Source organism: Falco rusticolus, chromosome 4, assembly GCF_015220075.1.
Source record: "Falco rusticolus isolate bFalRus1 chromosome 4, bFalRus1.pri, whole genome shotgun sequence".
Classification (NCBI taxonomy): domain Eukaryota; kingdom Metazoa; phylum Chordata; class Aves; order Falconiformes; family Falconidae; genus Falco; species Falco rusticolus.
Genome location: NC_051190.1, coordinates 35572154 through 35595121, shown reverse-complemented (window position 1 = coordinate 35595121; position 22968 = coordinate 35572154). Strand labels below are relative to the sequence as shown.

At 34.8% G+C, this 22968-nt stretch overlaps 1 protein-coding gene across 2 annotated transcripts in view; it reads right to left on the bottom strand.

Moving 5' to 3' along the window:
• The window catches only part of SNX29 (sorting nexin 29), a 104018-nt gene that overhangs the window by 21030 nt on the left and 60020 nt on the right, over positions 1 to 22968 (bottom strand). For both annotated transcript variants that reach the window (XR_005104166.1, XM_037387282.1), the window contains exons 16-18: positions 21347 to 21463; positions 18553 to 18608; positions 17526 to 17607 (exon numbers count right to left, since the gene is read on the bottom strand). Coding sequence is in view for 1 of the 2 variants with exons in the window: in XM_037387282.1 (XP_037243179.1) it covers positions 17526 to 17607; positions 18553 to 18608; positions 21347 to 21463 (255 nt within the window). In the remaining variant the exon portion in view is untranslated. The remainder of the gene's footprint in view (positions 1 to 17525; positions 17608 to 18552; positions 18609 to 21346; positions 21464 to 22968) is intronic.

The following is a 22968-nucleotide window of genomic DNA, read 5'->3' as shown; positions in this document are numbered from 1 at the left end:
ATCAAAACTCAAGATCCAGAGTGACCCTTTCCTTAGCTGCTTCTGTGGAATCTGTAGCTCATTCATTCTCATGTGTGAGTTTATCTCAGTATTTTGCATCACAAATTAAGCTGGAATAGTACTGATGACACTGCATTGCCTTGCTTCTCAAAAAAACCCCAGTAATTTAGTAAATTGTAAGGCAAGTATCAGGAGAATGCTTATGTAAAAAAGCAACAAGATCTACCACACACAGTGGGCAGTAACTGTATTTTCATGAATGCTAGGAAAAAATGAAATTTGGATTTTGAATCCAACATGGAATTGTAGCTTCTCGTGATGACTGAAACATTAACATGGTCCTTTCTCCTTTAGATTTGCCAGGTGCTTAGGAAAAATAAAATTTTACTAAGGACTCATGGTATTTCAGAGATCCAGTGATGTCTTGTCTTCTCCCACAGAAGCAGCTTACGCAGCCTTCCTTTGGTTTGGTCTCAAATTTATAGAAGGCTTCTGTCTTGCAACAAAACAAAATACACCATGCAACTTCTGCCAAACTATTTCACTGTAGAAAAATATTCATATATTCATATTATTTGATTCTATTGAATAACAAGTGTATTTTGGGGTTACTATATATTTCATCATGTTTCATGATGATGACAAAAAATTAAATTAATATAGTAATTCCAAAATTAGCACTTCTAAGAATACAAAAGATTCAGAGTATTGTGTGAAGTACAAATGTGTATCTAAACACAAATCCAACTAGTTTTGGTACAAGAATTCAGATAGTGTAATGATGGAACCACTACAACAGGTCTACAAGAAGTATTCAGACCTCCTTTCATTTTGAAAGTAAAGCCTGGATAAAGATAATTAAACACCTACAGGACCACCTGTTTTAACAATTCAGTTCATCTCTGAAAATCCATGAAGGGAAATATGAAATGCAAGTATTTTGCGTATTTTCAATAAAGTTAATTTAATGTAGTAAAAACTGTATTACATATTCTTTATTCACCCAGCTCTAACCTTTCTCCCTCCCTGCGCTCACTTCAACCAGCATATTGACTGAAATTTTTTATACATTCCCAAGATTCATTTCAGCTTCCCTGCAGGGGGCAGGGATGACAAAAAAGCTTGAATTATTTTTAACCAAGTTATTAAATATGGAAATCCTAATTTAACTGAGCAGTTATCTTTGCACATGTGATGCGGTGAATCACACAGTTCAGTATTACCTGATAATCTGTAACCTACAGTTAAATAATTAAGGAATCCAGTACACTGTAATTGGAATTTTTAAGGACTGCAAAAACATAGATTAATTTCTTAGATGAAACTGCTAACAAAATTCTTCCTGTTCTATGTACATCAATATTGTTTTCTTTTAGACAGTAAGAAACGAAAATGTAACAACTGTGCCATATTGAATTTATTGACAATCATATAATAGAGTATGAAAGGCATATTAAAGTTCATGATGTAATACACATTTAAAGCTTTGTTATCTCAACAGGGAATACTATTCACAAGCCGAGATACTTCAAGACACTTAATGCAAATTCAGTTGGGAAATCAAACAAAGTAAATCCTAAATATAAAACTGCTTGGATAAACTTATTCTAGGCTAGTCATATAAGGCATATAGTTAGTCTCATTTAAAACAAATACAGATCATACAACTTAATCACAGGAATAACATGGAACAATTATCTTTGTAGACAGAATTTAAAAATAGTACTGAATCAAGCAACTTGAGATGCACTGTTTGAAATTGTCTTAGAAGTCATTATGACTATTCCTACTACCTTTAATGTATCCACAATTTCATTCATGCTGTTTTAATCAGAAATGGAATCTGTAGCTGCCAAGTACATTTTTGTGCATGTTTGTCCCAAATAATTATGCTGCACCCTAGGGCAGCACTACTTTCTACTACTGAAAATACCTTAAAAAATGACATAAATACAGAACAGTATTTTAAGATCATGTTATAGGAAGTTGAAAGGACTACTCTTAGGCTCACTATCTGATCAATTTAAAAATCAATTCCAAATCACCACATTTCCTTTCAAATGCCCATGTTTTCCAGAAATCCACTTCCTAACCTAATTAAGTAATTTTCAAGGTAAAGAAAATTTACAGACCAAATCGAAATCACCACTAGACTGCTTGTTGGACTGTAGACAAAAGATACTACTTCAATATTCTTTTGTATATAAAAAAATTAATTCAGTAGCTTTTGCTTGTAACTTAGGAGCACTTTCCAATTGGGTCTGCTATATAAAGTCTGATAGGTAACTTTTTTGTAGCTATGATTTACAGCAGCTGAAAATAAAAATTTCAGTTATTAAGTATATATAATTAATTAGTCTGTTATTTTCTCATCACAAACATGTTTAAAGTCAAAGACTTGAAGAGAAATAGCAAAAACAGTAGTAATTTCCTATTTTGTTTCTCAGCCAACTACCTGCTATCTTAATATTATTGAAATGTCAAAAAACTTCTGAAAACCGATTTGAAAACACTAGTTTAATGACTGCATGCTGAAATGAATAAATCCTACTCCCATGGTACTGGTTTTTGTGCCAAAAGTTTCTTTAATATGTTAAGGAATCTTTAAGCAGTTGAGTAAAAAATGCTGTTAACAAATCCCAATAACAGACTAGTAATTATTCACACAGTTCATCACTACTTGTGTATAAAAGCCTGAGGAGTAGAAAGGACAAATGCCAAAATTCCAACTCGCTTCAGTTCCATTGCACCTTCACAGATTAAATGCCTATACTCAACACTCGTTCTTCAGGTGTGCAGAAGTCTACAATGGGCTCCCTTCATTTTGGATGCAAAATATATGTTGGTATATTTAGGATTCACTTTTTGGGTCTCAAGCATTGTAGATAGAAAGAGATACTGAATGGAATATTAGAGAATCTTCTGTTGCAATGACATTCATTGTTATAGAAATATCAGATTAAGTAACAGAAAGGAACTTCCCTAAACCAAGTTATTCCTGAATCTTCCCTACAAATGTGTCACACATTTCCTGGTAAGATGATCTGAATACATAATGAAAAATGAAATTCTAGCCAGAGAACTCTGTGCATGGGAGCTCCACAAATACAAACCTGCTGAAGTTAAAGACCCTGTGAATCTATATCCCATTCCAGAGGCAACAAAAATGTCAGGAGAGAGAAAATGCTAATGGAAGGTAAGCAGTGAAACTCTACTAAACCGTATACAAAGTTCAATGGCACAAGGTGCGAGAGAAGTCAGAACATTTCAGCAGTAGAACACTTCAAAGGACATAACGAATACAGAGAAAGTTTGTAAAGAATCAGTGATATACTGGACAAAGTCATAGTTTTTCTTACCAGAATGAAAAAAAACTATGATGGGCAGTATAGGGAATGTAAATGAGACTGATCAACACTAAGGAAGCTACTGTGACTGCCGCTGAACTCAGCATTATTGGGGTGGGTGGGAGGGCAGACAAAACAGAAGGAGCTGAGAGAAAAACTATTATTTCTGCATTATTGTATTTCTAGTGTATTACTGTATTTCTAACTTCCTTTCCCTCATTAATAAAACAGGGTTTTCTAGAAATCCTCTTGTTTGTTACACAGGCCTTTAAAATCAATGCCCAAGCATGCAACAACAAAAACAAGAAATCAGCAACTCCTTTGGTAGAGAATGCAATCAGCATGAATACAAAAACGTAACACACAAAGTGGCACCATACTTTTTTCTGAACTTGACTGGTGAAAGTTTTCTTTACATTTGCTTTTAAATAACACTTCAAAAAATTCTGGAATATCATTGGTCCATAGTTTTACCACAACACTTCATTACTCAGTACAGAAAGAAAAAGGAAAGTAGACATGAAGCAGCAGAGATGCTTTAATTTTTTTGCTAGAATTTCGTTCTTGGTAAAGGAGCTATAAAATATTTCCATAAAATGGGAATATTTGCTTCAGATACAGGAATATCTGCTGAGATAGAACAGATTAAGATAAAAAAAGATGAGAAGATTAATAATCAAACCTGCTCACGCTAACAGAACATATATATCTTAAGCAGCATATTGCTAGGACTCAGCAGGATAAACCAATGAATGAATGACAGTTCTTAAATGGATTTTATGCATCTTCTAAGACTGGCAATGTGAACATTATGGGGGGATGGGAGAAGAGATTGTACAGGGAGGGACACGTTATGTGCTTAACTTTGCCTCTTTTTTTTTCCCCTAGACAGGACAAAGTGAGGTTGGAGCAAATAAAAAAGTTACATAGAACAGACTGTTCCTCTGACTACCTACGTTGATACATCTGTTCAAAAAACCATGCCAGGAGATGATATGGATGAAGTTCAAACTGCAGTAATTTCAGCCTTTCCCCTTCTTATAGGCAGACTCTACCACCAAAATCTTGCATCTCCTTTACCTCTCACCTTTGAAATACTCAATTTAAATAATTATATATTGTATTATATAATCATAATTTCATGTCAGGTCCAAACTGCAAGACTTGTAATGTCCCCAAATTACCTTCTAAACTACTAAAATTATTTTCTAAAATACTCTAATCCTACTGTGACCCACATTATCTTCTACCAATCTTAACAGTAGGGATAATTTCTCTTTTATTCTTGCAAAAAGTAATCTACTAAACAGCATAAAAAAACATCCTCTTCTGCTACAACTACTGAGAGGGAACATCAAGCATGAGACAGGGACTTGTAGAAGTCTAGTTCAGAACTACTGATGGAGAGCTGGAAGTAGTAAGAGGAGACAAGATTTCATCTGCATCTAAAGTTCTCCTCAACTACCTAACCCACTCATTTTCACTGCTTTCGCTATGAGTTTCCCATTTATAAAATAAACCCACCTATTTCAGAATGCCTGTTCAATTTATTTATGAAATAAAGGAGAGAAAAGACTAAAGAGAAATAATTTCAGTGCTCGGAAATATTAGGCAAAACTTGTTAATATCAATAAAATTTATCTACTGATTCTCTACATTTACTGAGTTTGCTGTTACAGACATTATAGAAGCCTGGAATATTCATTGCAACAACCCCCAAGTAACTGTTAATGTAACATTTGGTTAAACAAACCTTATAACCCATGATATTTCCAGAAAACGAAACTGCCAGTACTTCCATAAAGTATTGCTAACGTAATCTAAGAAAAATGACAGACCAGTCTTTCTGTGGAAAGAAGAAAATGCATTCATTTTAACCTGAGGTGCAACAGGTTCTGGGATGGGCTTCTAGAACTACTACTTGTTCTGTTTCTCAAATATTGGTTTATGATGATAATAAAGTTTTAAAAATCCTTAAAACTGACTCAACTGTAATGTATATCTTAATTATTCAGGAACACTAAGCTAAAGAGATTTTGATCAAAATTTACAATTTAAGAAATAATTGTTTTCAGGGAACTGGACTCTCTTTTTTTCCTATTTCATAGCATGCTTTTCTGAGAGGAGTAATGTGTTTCAATTTATTTAGGAAGCTTTTCTCAAAATTATTTCTGCACTCAAACCATATAGAAGTAGTAAAAGGTATGAAACCGAAGGGGAAGTAAATAGCAAAAAAGGAAGAACCAGTAATATTTCTTGACTTTATAGGACAATGGGATTCTGTTTAGAATATAAATTCAAGCTGAATTCTCCAAAGTTACCTTTGAAGTGTGAGAAAAGAATACAAACGCAAGTTATATTTTGACACAGCTGCAGGACTGCATTTATGGTTAAGTTCCCGCTTTGAAAATGATCCAATTTAAGAATTTCTGCATAATGAAAAACAAACGGAACAATGAAACTTTTCAGCTGTGATATGAGCAGCTTTTTGTGTGCCTTTCTATGTACAGAGAACAGAAATTAAAGTGAACAAGCTTTTATCTCAATAAGACCATTTTACCTACTTGCACATAGACTACAAATACTGTATTTTCTTATGTTACATCTTCAAAGTTTTGATATTTAGTTCATAAAAATGAACAATATAATGTCAAATATATGAGAGAATGCACATGAAAGCATGGACCTTAAGAACAACCAATATTGTTCTACTAAACAGAAATATGTCATGCATTTTAGGCCTATCCACTCAATTACATACGTGCAGAAGTATGTTCACTGTGTTTCTGTAGCCACAGTTCTGTTTCTATTCACCAAAAACAGCACTAAAGTGACCAAAGCAGTATGCCTATGCTTTTGCTGGAAGAAATAAAAAATGTATTTATTCCAAATACAAAGCAAATCAGCACAGAAGACTTCATTCAATAACATAATTAGCTCTTTTTGACAGTGAAATGTTACTTATAATACCAAAAAATAATTAACACCATTTCACAAACATGCACTTTGAACTGATACAGTCGCTGCAATGCATGACAACCACTGCAGTGAAAGAAGTTTCTGCAGGGGAGAGTATAGGTAAAACGACAGAACTGCTGGCTTTTTCTCCAAATATCGTATTTTGGGTGCTTTGGCCAGGGAAAGGAGGATACCTCACCGATCAGTTTGTAAATACGGTAACTATTATTTATTCTAGATATTTATTGGATAAAAATTATTATCTTCTTTCTGTAGTAGGTATGAAGTAAATTGAAAATTTAATTTCTACTTTGATTTTCTTAGTATTTTTTGCATCCAGATTAGCATATCTATAAGCATAACAGTGTATTAAGTTGTATTACGATTTCCTTTACAAAAATAAATAAAAGTCTCTGAGGACTGATCTCACCTTTGTATACTCCCTCCATCCCAGCGATCTGAATTTTTTTCTCCTTTACCTGCTTTTATGCTTCTCTGATGCTTCCTCCTGACACAGGTCCCATTACAGAAAAAGTGGGACATTCAACTTTTTTGGTTCATGCACTCTCAAACCACTCTCTTTCAAAATGCCACATGCCTCATCTTTCTCTCAAATTCTCCCAATCATTCTAGACCATTTTCTTCTCTGCTTGCCCTGAGCTGCTCTGAGATGGAATATGATTAGAAGACTATTTCCTTCTCCTTTTTGCTTGCTTCGTACTGCAGCTGCTGAAGTAATCCAATTCCTCATATATAAGGGAAACGAAAATCAGCTTTGGGTTTGAAATGTTGCCTACTTTTCAACTACTTTAACTGTCTATCCACTGTCTTCCATTGTAAAGATTTCTACCTTTGATGAAATACTAAGGCTATGCTGGCTCATGTATAAACTAAAGGTCGACAGTAACATCCGGCAGATCCCAGACTTTGCTTTCACTGTTTCATCTCTCACTCAAAGAATTTGCTGGGCACTCTCCCCTTCAAAAACTGTTGAGCATCAGATACTGTTCTCTTCCGTGTCTTTTATGATGCATTTCTGTGAAAATTCTTCCCTCTGTTTAAGCAGGAGCATTCAGGTACTCACTGTAAGAAAGACACTGAGGTGCTGGAGTATATCCAAAGAAGGACAATGAAGCTGATGAAGGGTCTGGAGCACAAGTCCTGTGAGGAGCCACTGAGGGAACTGGGGTTGTTTAGCCTGGAGAAAAGGAGGCTTAGGGGAGACCTTATCATTCTCTACAACTACCTGAAAGGAGGCTGTAGACAGGTGAGGGTCAGTCTTTTTTCCCAGTTAACAAGCAGTAGCACAAGAGGAAACAGCCTCAAGTTGTACCAGGAAAGGTTTAGATTGGATATTGGGAAACATTCATTCACTGAAAGGGTGGTCAAGCGTTGGAACAGGCTGCCCAGGGAGGTGGTGGAGTCACCATCCCTGCAGCTATTTAAAACATGTGTAGATGTGGCACTTAGGGACATGATTTAGCTGTGGACTTGGCAGTGCGAAGTTAATGGCTGGACTCAATCTTAAAGGTCTTTTCCAACCTAAACAATTTTATGATAATAGCCCCTTCATAGGAAGGTATTATGCTCTTCCATCAGAGAGGAAGCCGAGAGGAAAAACAGCACATCATTGAAAGTAATAGAAAAAGAAATATTTTGAGAAGAGATATTAGTCAATATTAAACAGTAAGACTGAAGAGACTCAAAGGAATAAAAAAGTTGTAAGAGGAGTATGTTTATTGATTATGATCTTAGGGGGTCCTATTCATATGCAAATAGCATCAGTCTTGTCTAATTAGCATATTTCTCTTTAATCTTATTTGGCATAATCTAAAACGTTTATTGCTCCACAAACAAGTAGCGATTCAAATATTGGTATCATTTTAAGAATCACAAAATCTCGGTTTCCTTATCTTAAGTGTCAGCCATTGGTAATTATAGCAACAAAAGGCATGACTAATGGCATTTGTTGTGTACTTCACAGGAAAGTGGAATCCGAACATATGCAGAAAATAACAAAGATATTCTACACTTGAGAAATAGGATAAAATAATATTATTGCAATAATATATTGCTTCACAGGCACTAAAGAAACTGCAATTAACTATCACCATCTAGAGGTCAAATGTAAATGCAAGTGTTTTATTTTATTCTGTCTATCCCGGTGGATATACTAGACAAAAAATTATTTTCTAATGCTAGGCTGACTGAGCAACATCAGCCTCACAAAAAAGGTTCACAAAAAAGATGGGCAGCAAAGTGCATATATCACAAATAACTAGCTGCTTTCTGATGACTGCTAACTAGAGAAGAGAGGATGTGTCTAAGAGAAGACTTGACTTTTGCCAGCATGACCCTGATTTTACAAAGCCACCTAATATTTAGATTACCTGTTTAAAGGACTAGACTTTCTTAACTGTTAGTTAGTACAAAATATATTGGTTTCTTCACACATGGCTAGGTCCTTTAACACTTTTAACTAATCAGTTTACCACTTACAAATAGCCTCACAAAATTTGTAAGAGAATAAACTTTTAAAGCTTCTTCTGGGCTTCAAGTGGATAACTATAATTGTTCTAATGTTCTTGCTAGAAGATACTGTTATGACTGTCTAGTCTGAGCTCCTGTCACAGCCCAAAATTTCATCCAGTATCATCTAAATAATCCTTACAATTTGTTGATTCACAGTAAGGACATCAACTGGTCATCTAATTAATCTTTCTACTCATATGCAAAATTAATTATACTAGTAATCTGTCAGCGCTAATGAATGACAAGACAGTAGTCAAGACACAAACTTTAAGCAAAACAAAGCTGAGCAAGTATAAAGAGAAAGGATGTGCTTCTGAAAACATTAGCGTGAGCTTGCCATGCATAGAAGATAAACACTAGTGGAAGGGAGGAGATTTCCTAATTATACCTATTATTCCTGTTTCAGGACTGAATTACTCATTCTTAACATAGCATTAAAGACAAGCCATGTTCAGTTAATCCTACCCCATGACCTCCAAGTTTCTCCCATTGTACTGTTACTGCCAAGTATATTGATTTCAACAGTTTAGAAAAATCTTGGGTGAATTATGAAATGTATTTTATTCAGTACACTTAAATATGAACAAAAGGTGTAGTTTTATTTATGCAGAAAAGTTATCTATCATCCGTAATATTGCTATACAGGGATTTCCTCAGAAAGAAGTCACGTCCTTGTGTTTGGATTGATTATTTTTTTTAACTTAAATTAGCTCATTTATTTTCTAGACCCACATAAACTTTCAGTATTCTCAAGTCCTGTGGCAAGACGTCTTGCACCCCAATTACATGTTGTGGAGAAAACCGCTGTCACACACTTGTTTTGAAAGTGCAAGCTGGCAGTTTCAATGGATGCTCCAATTTGCATTTTGAAACAGTTAAAAATCTCTCTGTGTCTTTCATTATTTGAAAGATTGCTATCTTACTCCCCTCTCAGTTTTCTTTCTTGCAGGCTAAAAATTTTTAATAAGCTCCTCAAATGAAAAAGCCTCATTTTTTCACACATATTCTTTCCAGTTCTGATATATTTCTTTGGAGAGGACTAGAACTGCACACAGATAAACCAGAGATTATACATGGCATAACAGTTTTCTGGTTTTCTGTCCCTTTTCTAATGATTTCTAACAACTCTCGTTTTAGACTTCTCTAAACCCTTTTAAAAATTGTATCAGATTACCGACTTTAAAATCTTCTGCTACCTAAGACAGAAGCTATTTATCACTCAGTTTTCAGCTATTTCACCCTTGAATTCCTGGTGAATTGCATGTAGAGATTTATTCTTTATTTGTTCAATAAGATCTTCTACTGGTATTTCATTTAAAACAGACACTCTGCTAATTCTCCACAACGAATAATCCAGAATAGGGATCAGAGTCATAGAATGGTATGGGTTGGAAGGGTCCTTAAAGATCACTTAGTTCCCCCATAACAGCTCCATGGTGAACTGAGATTTTAAAATATGCATTCTTCTGTTACTATTTTATGTTCTGAGACCTTCTTCTTCAGCTTGAATATTTGTCCTGCTGACTTTAGCAAGTGGCCTTTTCCTGACACGTACAAAAGAGACTATTAGATTTTATGCCTTTTGCAAGTTGTAAGAGGCCTGTAACACTGTTTCTACTTTTTTCCTCCAGAATGTGTACATTCCTCTATTTTACTTTGGAGGCAACTTAAATGCTTTGATATTTTAAAATTTATTTACTGCTACTTAGCCATCCTTCTCTTGGTTTTCCCCTCTGTTTTTAAAAATGGGTTACGCATTTCCTGTGAGCAATATCCAAGTTTTTAAATAGTCTCCATTATGCCTGCAAACCATCTTAGCTACCCTTTTAGGGTTTTTTTTAACCATCTTCCAAATTTTTTCCCTCATTCTCTTTTTTCCAGTTAAATATTACAGTAATGAATTTTTGCTTTTGTTGCTCCTTTTACAATAGAGTTTAAATTAATTAGGTTTAGTTTATTTAAATACCTATTCCCATCTCAAACATCTGATTTTCTTTATATGTAAACCTTCCTCAACTTTTCAGTTTATAAATTTTATGATCTTCAAGTGCCAGTAACTGAGTCCTGGCATTTAAATGCATCCCTCATGTGAAAATTTCCTTTATTCCAGAAATATATCCAAATCTTGATGAATCCAAACCCATTATTTCTCCAACATTTTTTCATTCATGCAGCAAAATACTAGATCTCCACCTCTCTGAAGCCCTCATAGTCTCCTTTACCCTATATCACTGAAAACCAAATGGAACATTATCTTCCACACCACAGCTTAGTAGCCCATCTGGAAACACGAAGTTTTCCCACCTTTCTATTTGTCAGGTAAAGTCCCAGATGATACCCGAGGGAATGACAAAATTGAACCGCCCAAAACCTAAAGCCACCTCTTCTCAGTAGAGATCTTTGTCCTCAGAGGACTACTCACAATGCAAGAGAAAACAAAGCCCTAACTGGCTATTTAATTTTAAAAGCACTGTATCACAATGTTTATTTTTTTGTCTTTATTTATTGTAGTCACCATTTATTTATTGTACTCATCTGAAAGTTCAATTATGTGAAATTAAGTTCAATTAAGTGAAATTGTGGTATTTCAGAAAACAAGTGAAAAATACTGAACTTCATAACTGCACTTTAGTGCACATCCAATTCTAAACTGCATTTTCACTTTTTTTTTTTTTTTAGATTTATATACCATCTAATTGTTGTAACATCCACAGCTGAATGATATAAGTCTATGGCTTTTAATTTTTCAGGCAGTATTAGATAGTGCTGAACTGTGAGCACCAATTAATCTGCTGCTCACAACTGTCCCTTTGAACTCAGTCATTCAAATTGAGCGTAAAATTTGGCTACATTTCTAGACCTTGTTTTTAAATTCCTAAGATTCATAACCAGTACATTCTGCTAGTTAAACATTACTGCAATAGTGCAGTGTAACTCTACAAGTACAGAAGTCTGATTAAAATTTCCACATCTAATAAGATTCATTATAAAATGTTTCTTGCTTTCAGAGCCCACAACCTTATTTCTGAGCTTGCCCAGAATCCTTAATCCTTAACAGAAATTAAGGAAACTATCTGATCGTTGAAACTATGTGACAAGTATGCTGGAGCTGGAAATTCTCCCTTCTGTATTCACCAAAGAATAACATCTGGGGTTTTTTAGGGATAGAAGTTGTACTGATTTTGAACATGACATCTGGAACATGCTGAAATATTAACATGACACAAAAATGCTTTGAAACACCCTTCAAAACAGCATTATAAATCTGCATTAAATTAAAAAAAAAAAAAAAAAAAAAAACACAAACCAAAAAGACAAGCACTGTAACAAAAACAAAACTGCTGGAGCCTACTCTTATCCTGTCCAGGTCAGGCCCTCCCGATAGGCAAATTAACATGTGATTCATTTATTTTCCTTGTTTAAGAAGTACAAATGCAAAATTGGCTACCCAGATTTATTTCTCCTAATTCTTATATTCTTAATAATAATTTATAAGTGCACAAAAAATAGATTACAGATATCGCGGAACTGACAGGTTCTAACTTTTCCAAACTATCTGAGGTGCTCGGCAATTCTTTCCACCCTCTTTTGGTCATTCTCAGGGCATGTGATATGTATGCAGTAGTTTATTTACTGCTAGAAAATATGCCTTTATAAGCAAAAAGGGACAGAAGAGGCACAACAGTTCTGAAGTGCATCAACAAGAAATGTGACATAGCAAGTGTCCACTGGCACACCACCTTCCTCTCCATCAAATGAAATGCTCCAGAGAGACATAATTTCAAATCAGCAAAGGTTAACAAGGTGGCTCATTAACAGAAGGGTAAAGGAGGACAGTTTCTTTAGCTTTCTAATAACAGAAAATGCAGAAGAAATCAAGCCATGTTAGAAATACATTTATATGAACTGCATTTGGAAAAGCAATGGTGGTCAAGGTCCATGCCCTTTTGTAGTATCTTCATTTGGCAGCAACATCTTACCTGAATAGTATTACGAATGTGATCTCATTTTCAGGAAGGCTAAGCATCTTAAGAATAATTTCCAATTAGCTTTAAGTACAGTCATAAGTGTTTAGCATATCTAAAAATTTGTTTACCTGAACCCAGTTTCAAGCTTTGCCTGTTCCCATCAGCACACTAGCTTTCTCCAAAGTTCGCCTGACAACTTTCTCTCAGAATTAACCAGCACAACCAAGAGTCAGTTTTTACATCTCAAGATACAGTTACTCAAGTACCCACAGAGAAATCTGAACTCCAAAAGGTGTTAGTAATGATCTCGACAACATCAACATTCTGCAATATTGCTACTTTCCTTTACATTGATATACTACAAGCAATTTCTCATGTAGCTGATACAAAGAGTTATACATGGATTTTAATTCTCTGCCATTGGAGAAATACATGATAAAGCAGCAAAAATAATGTTTATTATGAATAAGAGGACTCTCAGAAATTAAATCCATCATTTATCCTAATTGTCACTCCCAGTCCTTGTCTGTTCATTACATACTGGTAGCCTGGTAAATATCCTCTTCCATAATTTCAACATTGAATCAAATTCCCTGTAATCAGGAGCACATGTTTTGGCAGTGATTTAACAAGATAAATGCACAGTGCTGTTACTGAGGCTATTCTGAAGTTTTATAAATTAATGCTTTCCTGGTAGCTATAAAATGCAGAATATATATTCAGCAAGCACATAAGTGTTTCATCATAGTGCTATGATAGAGAATATAGGTCTATTTAGGAAAATGTCTTTTAGCCTTTTTTTTCACGTATATGGTGTTTTTTGCTAGTTATTTGCTAGACAGGTACTCTTCCCAGTCATACTCCTAGTTACTGAGATCAAAACCTGGTAGGAATGCCATTAATGTATTCTTCCATAAGGAAAGTTCCCAGCAGGTAGCCAAGATCAAAGTTTAGTAAGAACTACGTAAGTTTTAGGTCACTTCTACAGGTAATTCTTGCTCTTTTTTTTTTTTTATTATTTTTTAAAGTACTAAAAGATAAAGTTGAGAGAATACACAACTGTTCACCACAGGAATTCTATGATATTCTGTTCTGTCCTTTAATTAAAGACAAACTACTCTGACCATAGATACTCTATGCCTATTGTAGATAAACACTTCTAACTTTCCACATTACCTATGTCCCATAAATTGTTAGTGTGACTAGATAATGAACAGAGCATATTCAGAAGAACATTCATATTTTTCAAATACATATACCAATACACAAAATTTTGCACACTACGAATGCCCAACATTATAAGTATATATTGTAGACATAAAGAACTTAAAAGTCTAAAAATTTTCTTTTTGTAAAGTTATAATTTTCAATCTTAGTATCTTGCAGTGATATTTGCTTCCTTTTTTCCTCTTCACAAGAGGTTTAGCTGCCTTTGTTTTCCATTGATGATGAGTAATAGATTAAGCCTATTAAAACCCACTCTGTACAACATATTTTCTAAAATGCCATGCCAATGATAAATAGAAATAAGGTGCAAAAGCACAATAAAAAAAATTATTTTTTGTTCACGTCACTGTAGTTAGGCCCTTAACCAAAGCAAACTGAAAGCAACATCTACCTCTACCCACTTCAGCAGATTTTGGATAAAGCCCTGAACCTCTTACAAATTGGGAAGCTTTGTATATCTCAGTATTGTTCCTATTGAAAAATAATATGCAGAACAACTATAGTATATATGATTTCTATAAAATTTCCAGGTTTTGATGATGCCATTTATATAGTCAACAAACAGTCAAACTGCATGGAAAGTATGGAACTCTTTACACACTAAATTTGATATTGAGTTACAAGTAAAATTAAAAATAAACGAAATTTTTCAAAGAATTAATTTTTTTTAATCCAGTTCTAATAAATCTTAAAGAAAAGCACTTCACTACTTTTTTAAATAAAGATACATTTGGAATATTAGATAGCAACCCTATAAATAAATTGTTTCCGTTTCATGTCTTAGTAGTAACACTAACAAAACTCGAAATACAAAAGCAAGTTTAATAATAAAAAAGGATTCTTTCTTCCCAGTCAACCAAAGAGAATGCAACTGAAAAAGCAGAGAAAATAATTGTTGATAAAAATGCAACTGTTTGCAATACACATTCTCCATAACACCCTTTTTCACGCAGATACATGCCTATGTGCATGGCCTCCCTATGCAGTAATAATGTTACTGTTGAACTCAACCACCTTTAATAGTATACAAAGACAGTTTTCCTCCCACATTCCTTCATCTATCACATCTCCTCTTACTAAAGGGCTGCCCCTATCTAAACTCTGCTTATCCACAAGCAGCTGCAACAACTGTTTTGTTTCTAATTCTCACTAACTAAATGAGGAGGACAACCTGTGTGAGCAACAGATAAATTTGTAAATATAACTGAAAAAGCCATAGTTTACTTCTTATTCACGACTTACACAGAAAAGATTTGAGAGTCCTTTTCTTCACAATAAGACTCCCACTGCAACAATTCATGTCCACAATTTGATAATTAGAAATTATGTTAACTTGTCACCTATATGTGAAAGAAATGTGGAACTGTGTACACTGCAACCATATAGGCTTTCCTGAGTATCAGGAAAAGATATGGTCAACTACTGGATCATATTCCCCCTCTCCTGTCTTTCACGTAACAGCAGATACCAGTAACATTAAAAAGACAGAAAATTGAGACTGTACAGACAGTACTGTTACACGTCATATCTCACCATCATTAACAAGCGTGCCAAGCCTAAACAGTCAGAAATGCGCTTAAAAATTACAGGCATATACACTTAATGCCTTCATTTCAATCTGCACTGCAGATATAGCTTAAAAAAAAAAAAAAAAAAAAAGAAAAATGAAAAGCCAGAGAATGTAGAAAGTAACATATTGTTGCAAAGACAACAGACTTCATTGTTCAGACACCAAATATCTTACAGAATTGTCTTATTTTGTTATTTGCCAGAAACTCCAATTTACATGCAACTTCAGGAGGAAAAAAAACCACAAACTACATTACATTCCATTTTTTTCCCAATCAACAGTCTAGATGTAAAAATCCTTGAGGAAAGACTGAACTTTAAAAACTCAAAGCTTTTTAAACAGTACACGATAGGTACCCCTTATTATAACCCTTTAGTACTCATCCACATAGGCAGCAACATTAATTCCAGACAAGACAACTACCAAATCAAGGGCAACCAAACAGCACTGGGGCAATGATGAAGTGCATACGGGCCCAGCTGGTCTTCTGGATCCTGCTTGGGAGGTCAAAGGCTTGGCACAGGAGTACATGGGTCCTGTGGATCAATACCTGGTTGCACAGCAGGTGCCGCTGACAGATTTGGCTTTTACAATCATGGGACTATCTCCAAGGGTCAAGGACTGCTGGGAGAGATTAAATCCATCTCAAAGAGTGGGACAAGATCTCTTTGTCAACATGCTGACCAACCTGGTGAGGAAATGGTAGATGGGGTGGAAAGCAAATGGTGTATGCTGATAGGAACATGAGAAACTTAGATGTCAAAGTAGGATGAAAAGAATAAAACAGAGCAACCCAGGAGGTGAAACCAGAGTTTCTAGTGGTCATAGAACTGCATCATTAGAGTAACAGATGTAGTGGGGTGGTATATTGATGCTTTGAAGAATTTCTGCAATAGCAGACTCTAGTGTCTGGGTTTGAGAACATGTAGCCAGTGACAGCAGACTGGAGGAATATGTGAGAGCTAAGACACTTGTCAATAAGTTAGGTTTCCACAAACACTTGTGCACCTGAATTTTATCAATTATTCAATGCTTTTGAGCAAATAACTAACTGTTCAGTATTGTTAGCTTTCCTTTCCATTAGCTGAAGTCTTATTTTTCTTTGTCTTTTACTGGCCAAAAGGTGGGTGTTTTCCTGTATTTTTCAACTATCTGCCAACACTTCATAAATAATTCAAAATTCTACAAAAATCATCAGAGTGAGAGGAATATTAACAAGCTTCAGAAATCTTGTTCAGAGCTAAGTACACGTGGCTGAAACAAAAGTGGAAAAAATTTGCAGCTGCTAATAATCCACAAATAAAGACATACAGCCTAGGACAGAATATTAAAGTGCTTAAAGTTTGCCCTGCCATTCTATCCATGGAGGGTGTAATTGTTCTGAAGCCAATAATCCAGGAATCAAAGAATAGTATAGGATTTCAATGCTTCAACTACAAGACAGGCTAGAGTGCAAACCCCTAAATTCAGACCCAGCTGAAGAAGAGCACACTATGAACATGTCCAATGACACATAGTGAAGACCTGTTGCACAATTCAAAATATTTTCAAGTGAGCTACTACAGTAAGCCACATATGTCTGTCAAGCAACATTTCTGGTCACTGATACCCCCAAAATTGAAACAGAATAGGTACATGCATATTGAAGAAGGCATTACTGATTAATATTGAATTGTTGTACTCCCTGGCCAATGCACTCATCTTACTAACATTTTTTTAAAATATTAAACTATGAAAAGCCACCCCTCAAAATACGCTATTTGGATTATCAACACAATCCTATGGATGAATAATATCTATGAAGTTACTACTGTTGTTCATTACCTGATCTCTAATGAAATGATACTGACATCTTTGATTTATTAAAATGTGCCATATTAGTCAGAAACTTTTTCACAGAATGTGTTAAGATGTATCACTTACCTGATAAACATGGAATGCATTAGCAGCTTTTCCACGCAGAAAGACTGAGGGAATCCAAACATTAATAAGAGCACGATTTGATCTGAGGATGAGAGAGAAAAAACTCAAAATAGGGAATCATATTTATGTATAAGAATTGCAAAGCAACTACTTCCAGTGATTTAGATAATGATCAAAGTGATCAACAAAGCAACTTAACATTTCAATTGTAGTATCAGAAAAACTGTAGTTGTGCCTGAACCTTTTATATCTGCTGTATCTAAAAGTGTTCCTTAAAATTAACATAACTGAAAAAGAGCACTGGAACAATTCCATCTACAGTGGTTTTGGTTTATTTTACAGCAAGCATTTGACAATATTTGATTATATGCATGAAACAAAAATTATTCATTTCAATAAACTCAACATTTTTATCCACAAAACTCAGCAAAAAAACAAGTTAATTAAATAACATAAGAGCACTGCACAATTATGGAGAAACCATTTCCATCCACTCTTTGTAATTAATCTCCACACTTCTATGATTCAAAGACACCAGCTACATTTTTACCCCTTCACCCACAAAAAGCTAGACTCATTAGTCAACTAATGCATGCAAAACTCCAAATCACAACACTTTAGAATGATCTGGGATGACCAGCTGGGATTTTTGTAGTACTATTTGTATGCACTGAGTAGGAGTTATTCTGCAAAAATGAGAAAGTCTATCACATGATGAATAGCATCCAGCATCTATCAACCCCAGAGCAACGGAAAACTAACCTTTTAGTGCTCTGTTAGAATACCAAGACCTAGTGCACTGAAAGAGAATCTTCATAAATCTAAACTCCTTGCATTCAACATTATTAAAAACTACACTGGGGTATTGACTGTGCAGCTCTCCACACTTTTTAACAATAGAACACCACAGCTGAGAATTCAGTTATTGGAAATAATATAGGAAAAGCAAACTACTGAATCTGTTTGCTTATTCTTCTTTCCCATAAAGACATTACAGAGAGAAAAATATGTTTATTATGAAACTTACATTTCAAAATCTGACAAACTCTGGTCTTCAGATGTTTGACTCAAATCTCCAGGGACCTATATTTACAAAAAAGAAATTATTCCCACACACTGGTTATTATGCTTTCTATTAAGGAAGCATAATATTATAAGGAAATTACAATTCAACATTCAATTTTTTAAATGCCAATAAAAACTATTACTGAGAAACAATAAAAGAAAAATAAACAATCATGCAACAGGATTATGAACATATCACCCTTGTGAGTTCTTCATGTTAGAATTTGCTAGTTTCATGAAGAAACAAATTGGCATTTGTAAAAGCATGTAATTTTGAAAGGTATAGGAAACCCAGAAAAAAGTATCATTATTAAGTCTTTATAAGAAAGTATGCTAAACCAAAGTACACTGAGTGTATAAACAATTTATGGGAAGAGACGAAGCATATAAAAACTAGCAATCACTTTATTTTACAACCAACATTTCATTAAGACAGATACATGATCCTTCTATTTTAGCTTAGTTCTTACAAAACATTATATAGCTACAAAAGTTCATAAAGATGGCAATGATGGACCTGCAGAATCAAAAGAAGTAGCAGTTGTGAGAAAATAAGATTGAAAGAGCATTTAGAATTGGAACAGCAATAGCTTTTTACCTTACTTTAAAGCTAGTTAAACACAAAAGGCTATCTTCTCTCCTTTAAATACTGTAAAATGTAAAAGCGTAAACCAGAACAGTGTTTTGATGGAGAACAGCTAGAAGTTGTGAACTTCCATAGACAGCTTCCACATTAAATTCTGGTTCAGCGTAACTCTATACTGTATGTTACATACATATTACTGTTTTTCAGAATATTTGCTGCCTAAGAAACTTATTGCTAATTGTAAAACAATATATATTTCAAAGGGGACTAAAGAAAATCTACTTCCCACACATTTTGACAGACCGGTTCAAGACCTCCCAATAGACAAGGCATAACTGAATTCTGCCTTCCCAAGATTAAAGGGATACGGCTCAGGAAAAGCTAAGTCATTTCTGCCAGAGAAAGGAAAAGAACTGTGCAGAGCCAAGACAGCTCCAGAGCATATATACAGGGCATATATATGGAAGCCTGAATAGCTCTGCTGTCCTTTTTTAGAGGAATGAGGTGGGAAGGGCCAGTATGACCTCTCTCTCAATTACCACCATCAGCTACTGTCTGTTCACAGTCCAGCCCACGCTCCAGTGGCAGCACACAGCCTGGCTTTCAGGGCTCTTGTGCCTGAACAGACATTCTTCTATCTTGCCTACAACCTGCACCCTCTCTTTGCCTGTATCTGAAGTGGCAAATCCTACCAGCAGATACATACAGCTACTTTAATTATCTTCAGTAAAAATTCTGCATAAAAACCTCAAAAACAAAGTGTGGACTTTGGAAGTAAGAAAAAGCATGACATTAATGAGTTCCAGTGCTTGCACATCTGTGTTGAAACAGATTGGTTACTGATTTTGAGATGTTAATTGAAGTGTTGCTCATTGTAATGCAAAACAGAGTAATGGAGACATTACATCGAAGTACTTCCTCATACACTTCAAAGCACATTTTTGTTTTTTTGTGAAACGCTTTTTGTTCTAATATTTCCCTGTTTATTGTAGAAGTTCTGAAACCAAATAACTAGAAATTTGGAAAGATCATTATCAACAATTAATTTATAAATTACAGCCACAAAAATTTATTATCAGCATTAAAAGGAAAAGAGAAAATAGCAAAGAATCATGGAAGCTATTTTTATAACTGCCTGTAAATTACATACTATTTTAATAATATATTGCTAAGAACCTGGCTGATATTTTCAAACAAGTCCAAGGGGGATCAAATATTCACATCCCACAATTTTTGACAGTTACACACTTTATCAATTTTCAAAGGTCTAATTAAGGTCTATTAAGTAACAGATAACACTTTCAGCATAGAATTCTGTTTACTAACATAGAAATAAAGTATATCCACTTCTGAGGATAATGCAAAAGTCTTTAGGACTGTATTCAACTTACACTTTCATTTTGGACAGTAGCAACAAATAACAACTAGCATTTAGCTAACCCTTAAAAATATAGTATCACTTCCACTTCTTCAGAAGTTTCAGGAATTCATTTTCTCTCAGTATCTGATACATTTAAATATCATATCAATATCTAACTACTGGATTAGAATATGGAGATAAATGGTTAAAAGCAAATTCTCTAAACAGGGACATACAGCCAAAAATCTCCCAGCAAGAAAGTACAGCTACAATATGCATGTGATTGATTTATCAGTTGTCATCTCTTAGCACAATAATGTGATTGTTTCCATCTAAAAGGCTGAAAATTATAGGTGAAATCCTGCTTCACTAATGCACACAGAACTGTCATCAGCCTCTTTACATAGACATTATGAGAAAACAGGCCTGAATGCTTCCAGTGCAAACAGAAAAGTTAGGAGCAATACCACGTAATCATATGAACAAAAAACTATCAAAATACACTGCTCTCATATGATGGACAAGTAATAGGAACATTCTTGACTCCTGTTTCCTCCCTGTTCATTTCTGAATTTCAACCCAATCTTTCCTTTTAACACAAAAAGCCAAAGTGAAGCAATAGGTGGTAGAAAACAATTTTATTGTCTGAATATATTTATGTTACATTCAACTCTGCTAAAGAGAATCAAACACTATCAAAAATACCAAGTAAGGTGTTCTTGACAGATGTGTTAGTAGCTGTTATTTCTTAATTTCATCACGAGTAATGGTTTTGGGCTTATTCCAAAATGGCAATAAACAAACACTTACCGGCCCTCTCAAATCAATTAGTTCTTGTCTCATCTGGGACACAAGAGCTTCTTTAGCCATCAGAGCACGATGCAGCCTTTCATTGAATTCAATCAGTTCCCCATGCATTTCAGCTACCTGAAAAACAAAGCTAAGAGATAATTGTGCTCTAAACTGAAAAAACCCACACTATGGAATTTCTTAATTGTGTATCACCCTTTATTTATATTTTTTTTTTATTTTACCATACTCTCCAAGTAGTTCATCTCATTGCTAATGCATTAGTTTGAGCTGACCATTAAGAACTGACAGTTACAATAATTTTGACTCATGCCTTGAAACGTAGATACTGATACTGAATTCAACAGGACAAAATACAACTCTACGCCCAATTTTATTCCTATCAGAGGAGATCCTATGGCAACCTATTCTAACAAAACACCTACTAACTTCTGTTCTCCGTTTAATTCTTTGATGAACTCAGCACACAACAGTTATAAACTAATCACAGTATTTTGAACTGGGAATAAACCAAAATGCACAAACTGCATTAAACTTCGTCAATAATTCATGAGTAATATGTTCTGCACTCTTACTTGGGAGTTTTAATAGGACTGGAGCTAGAAGTCCACTCATCAAAGGGTGTCAAAGGAATATAAATACCACAGTTATGCTGTGGCACAAGCTGCTATGCACAGGAAAACTGTGGCCTCAAGCATGGCCTCTGTGGACATGAAGTCTAGCTACATCTGTGCTCTCCATTTGAGAATCAAAGTGTCAATAAAGTACCAATTGATGCATAATGTTTATGAAAGTAAACAGGGCTGGATGAATGTCAAGGATGAAAAGTATACCATTTTACAGAGCAAACTATGTTTAAGTTGGGTCCCTGCCAAGAGAAGCAAGAAACATTAAAACTCAAATCAAGGTTAAAGATGACATTGAGCTCTTGAATTTTTCTTACACGGAAGTGTAAGCCTACAACTTATGGGAGAACTTCGAAAGGACAAGGGTTCCCAAACAGCAAAGATCTAAATAGTAGTAGTAGTATGTTATCATCAAGAGAATGCAATGGGGAAACTTGCAAAAATGAGGAGCAAAGCTAAAATAAACTTAAAATCTGCATTAAACAAGATTTTTAGCTACTCCTATCAGAACCATTATACTGTAAAATTGAATTAAAGTTTCAATTATGATGGATGATCTATCAGAATATAATATACCTGGCAAGGGAGCTGTCTTGAAGTGATAATGCCCCTTGTAGCCTTATAGCACAGAAATTTGAGCCAAAAAGGGTTTGTAGAATTATTTTCTAGAGAAAAGAAAGATACTGCAGAAAACCCCATTGTTGGAAGGTTCCAAGAAAATCCTCCCTATATGACTCCTGTATTAAAGAAAAGGATACTGATGAGGGCCACTATCAGAGGTAAAGAACCAGATGAGCAGTCCCAGGACAGAGCAAGAAAAGCTACAGTTTTAACAGGAGTATTCAGATGAAACCAGCAGCAGTGACTGGTTGGCCCCTCTAATGGGCATAGCAGGCTACCACAACAATATTGTTAAACAGGTTTTTCAGGTTACAGCAGCTCTTGAAATGCCTCCCCATATGGCCATCCAAAGTTAGAACAGTAGAGGTAATGGTG